The sequence below is a fragment of the Rhea pennata genome, chromosome 15, assembly GCF_028389875.1.
Source record: "Rhea pennata isolate bPtePen1 chromosome 15, bPtePen1.pri, whole genome shotgun sequence".
Classification (NCBI taxonomy): domain Eukaryota; kingdom Metazoa; phylum Chordata; class Aves; order Rheiformes; family Rheidae; genus Rhea; species Rhea pennata.
In genome coordinates, this window is record NC_084677.1 from 2,572,276 (window position 1) to 2,575,818 (window position 3,543).

At 72.7% G+C, this 3,543-nt stretch overlaps 1 protein-coding gene across 1 annotated transcript; it reads left to right on the plus strand.

Annotated features, from left to right (window-relative positions):
• Positions 1-80: 80 nt before the first annotated feature.
• Positions 81-2,467, plus strand: PERCC1 (proline and glutamate rich with coiled coil 1). Its single transcript, XM_062588588.1, has 3 exons — positions 81-387; positions 495-619; positions 1,657-2,467. The coding sequence occupies exons 2-3, from the start codon at positions 591-593 to the stop codon at positions 2,465-2,467; spliced, it is 840 nt and encodes a 279-aa protein (XP_062444572.1). The 5' UTR covers positions 81-387; positions 495-590.
• Positions 2,468-3,543: the final 1,076 nt, after the last annotated feature.

Sequence of the window (3,543 nt, forward strand, 5' to 3'; positions counted from 1 at the left end):
GCGCCGGGGGGACGCAGGGCGCCCCGGCCATGGTGACAACGCTGCCGTCTGCAGCTCGGGGGACAGGTCGTGTGGCGACGGGACCCCTGGGCGGCTTTCGGCCCAGGGAGCGGGCGTGCGGCCGGCCCCGCTGCCGCCACGGCGCCTGTTTGCACAGGCATAGCTCGATAAGCAGTATGTTCTTCAGAAGATGCTACTCCAGGAGTCAAAATAGCATGAAATTTAATTTTACGCCTATTTGGCAAAGCTTGATTTCGCCTCCAATCAGCAGGGAGATAAGAACCCTCGGCACAAGTGTGCGGGCAGTTTGGCAGCTGGGGCTGCCGATTTAATAGGTGAATCTACAGGAACAACACTTGAGAATCCCCTGGCTAGTGAACCATTAAGGTGAGCCCTGCCTTCCGTCCCCGCGCTCCCTCTCTGCGCCGCTCTCCCGTTGCTGGGTGCTAAAGCAAACCCCAGCTCTGTTTACCGAGTCTACTATTACAATACAGCTACCAAATATTTGCCAGCCGTCAGCTCGCCGCTCCGCTATAAATACTTCAGGCCCAGGTGGAGGGACGGCGAGGGGGAGAGACGCGCGGGAGCCTATGCATGGCCCGTCCTCGGCAGCGCTGAGGTGAGAGCCGAGCCCCGGGGGAGACGTTTCGCTGGCTGGGGGCGGGGGGGGGGCACTGCGGTGCCAGCAGAGCCGGGCGCTGGGGTGCAGCCGAGCGCGGGGAGGTCGGCACCAAGCCCTGGCTCGCCCGCCCGCCCGCCCGCCCCGGGGCAGCCCAGAGGTGGGCAGGGACCTCGTGAGGGTGTGGGGCTGCCAGGGAGGGCGGTGGTGCTGGGCATTGAGCTCAGCCGGCAGGAGCAGGATTGGTCCGCAGAGCTGTTGCTCCGCTCTGCTCAAAGGCATCCCGGAGCCGGGACCTTCGCCGGGCTGCTGCAGGTTCCCCTGCAGCGTGCCCCGGGGTGGGGACACTACCGGTGCACAGATCACCCATCCCTAAATACAGAGGGGCCTCATCCAGCTCGGCCGGAGGTGGCCACGGCCGGAGCCTGTGAGAGCGGTGCAGGGAGGTGGCAGGATTTGCCCCACTGCTGGGAAACCCTTGGGCCAGGCGTGGGGCTCAGCGTCCTGGGCGCTGGGCTAGCACTGCTGCTCAGCCCCGGTCGCCTCGACACGGGGCCCCCGAGCGAGGGAGAATGTCCTCGTGCCCCACGGCTCACGGCCGGCGGAGGGAAACGTCTCTGCTGCCCCACGGCTCGGGGGGACGTGCCCCTGCCCAGTGACTCACGGCTCATGGGGGATGTCCCCGCTGCCCCACAGCCCGTGGCTCAGGGGAACGTCCTCCCGGCCCCACCGCCCACAGCTCAGGGGAAGGTCCCCCAGCCCCATGGCACATGGCTCTGGGTGGTATCCCCGGTGCCCCCCAGGCCATGGGGCATCACGGGGGTGGGCACCCAGGGGGAGTCTCCTTAGATGTCCCCTGTCCTGGGGTGCCGTCAGGCTGGGCCAGCACGGGGGATGCGGAAAGCTGCCCCCGCCCCACGTCCCTCCCGAGGGCCTGGTGCTCGCCCAGCGCCACCCCGGCACCCGCCTGGCCCCGGCGCCATGCAGGGCCCCCTCTGGGCGCTGCCAGCCCTCACCCTGCTGCCCCGGCCCCACAGGGTGAGTCCGGGCCCCGGGGGGCCCCCACACGCCACCATGGCCGCGGGCATCATCCGGCACCTGGCCGAGCTGCGGCTGCCCTCGCCCTTCCCGCACGCCCTGCTGCTGCCCGCGCACCCCGAGCCCGACTTCCCCGACCTCTCCGAGGAGGAGGAAGACGAGGAGGAGGAGGACGAGGAGGAGGAGGACGAGGCAGCGGCGGAGGGCGCCGGTGGCGGGCAGGAGCTGGCCAGCCCCAGCGACGCGGAGACGACGCTGCAGCTCCTCAAGTTTTCGGAGCTCATCAGCTGCGACATCCAGCGGTATTTCGGGCGGAGGGGCCGGGACGAGGACGCCGAGGGCTGGGGCGCCGCCGAGGACTGCCGCTCGCTGCGCCGCTCCGGCCGGGAGCTCTGCTCCGGCGACCTGCTGCGCGCAGCGCGGAGCGGCGAGCCCCGGGAGGAGGAGGCGGCGCCGGCGGGGCCGCGGGGCCGGCGGGCGGCGGGCGGCGCGCCGCAGCTGGGGCCGCTGGCCGAGCTCTTCGAGTACGGCTTGCGCCGGTGCCTCCAGCCGCCGGCGGCGGATGGCAAGAAGCAGCGGCTGGAGAGGAAATACGCCCACATCACCCCCATGCACAAGAGGAAGCTGCCGCAGTCCTTCTGGAGGGAGCCGGGCCCCGGCCCCGCGCTGCACCCCAGCACCCCGGATTTCAGCGACCTCCTGGCCAACTGGACGGCGGAGCCGGCGCCGGAGCTGCCGGGTGCTGGGCGGGAGCTGCCGCCCGAGCCGGGCCGCCCGGGGCCGGAGGCCGAGCGCTCGGGCGCGGCGTGACGGCCGCCGGCCCGGCCTTTGTGCTCGCTCCACGAGCGCCGGCGCCCCGCGGCCCTGCCACGCGCCGCCCGGTTAATGATAAACCCTTCCCGTTCCGGGTGGGTGCCGGTGCCAGCCGCGAGGGCACCCGCAGCCCTGGAGCCGGCACTGCCGTCACCGAATAAATGACTCCTCGCAAGGCGTGAGCGCGTGCGGTGTCCTTCGCCAGCGGCTGGCGCGGCGACGCGGAGGCCGGTGCTCAGCACCCCTCCGCGGGGCGCGGGGACCCACGGAGCGGCCGGGCGCCCAGGGAGCCCCCGCGCTCGGCGTGGCGGGGCCGCCGGCTTTATCTGGCGGCAGGAAGCGGCGGCGACGAGCGGACGCGAGGCGCCGCGAACCCGTGTTTACTCTGCAGGCCGAAGCCGGTGAATCCGACCGCCTAATGGCGGCGGCGCGAGGGCAAAGGGCGACGCGGGGCTGCCGGCCCTGGAGAGGCGCGGGGCGGGCGCCCGCTGCCGCCGGCCGGGCACGCTCCCGCCGGGACCACGGGCCCCCCGGCAGCACCGTGCCGGGGAGCCGCGCCGGAGAGCGGGTCCGCCCCACGAGCCCGCAGGGTTGACGGGCCTGCAGCCCTCCTCCCTGCACTCCTCCTCCTCCTCAGGAGGGACAGCGGCCCCGGGCGCTGTCACCAGGGCCTGGCTGGGGCGTTTCTCCCCTCAGCAGCTGCAGCGTCGCTCTCGGCTTCGCCCCGCGGAGCCGGCGGCAACCGCAGCCTGCCGCGCCGCGAGCCAGGCAGCAGGAGCCGGGCTGGGAGCAGCCCCGGGCCGGGGTGACGGACTGAGGGCGCGACAGGCGCCAACACCGCGGAACAACAAAGCCCGTCGTCTGCCTCCTCCCGGGCAAACGCGGACACCCTTATCTCCAGAAAAACCCCTCTCGGGGCCGGCCCGGCCCCGGCTCGGTGCTGCCGGGGGCAGGAACAGGGAGCCAGCGCTGCACTGTGCCCCCCGCCTGCGCCACGGGCCAGGACCCCCGGGGCGGCCGCCGCTGCGGTGCGGGCAGCGGTGCCACGCGCGAGAGAAGGGCAACAGCGCAGC

What these genes read in the sequence shown, in the direction of transcription:
- PERCC1 (XM_062588588.1), top strand. Translation starts at nt 591, where the DNA reads ATGCATGGCCCGTCCTCGGCAGCGCTGAG. An exon ending in CCGTCCTCGGCAGCGCTGAG is followed by an intron (nt 620 to 1,656) that starts GTGAGAGCCGAG and finishes CCGGCCCCACAG; the next exon opens with GGTGAGTCCGGGCCCCGGGG.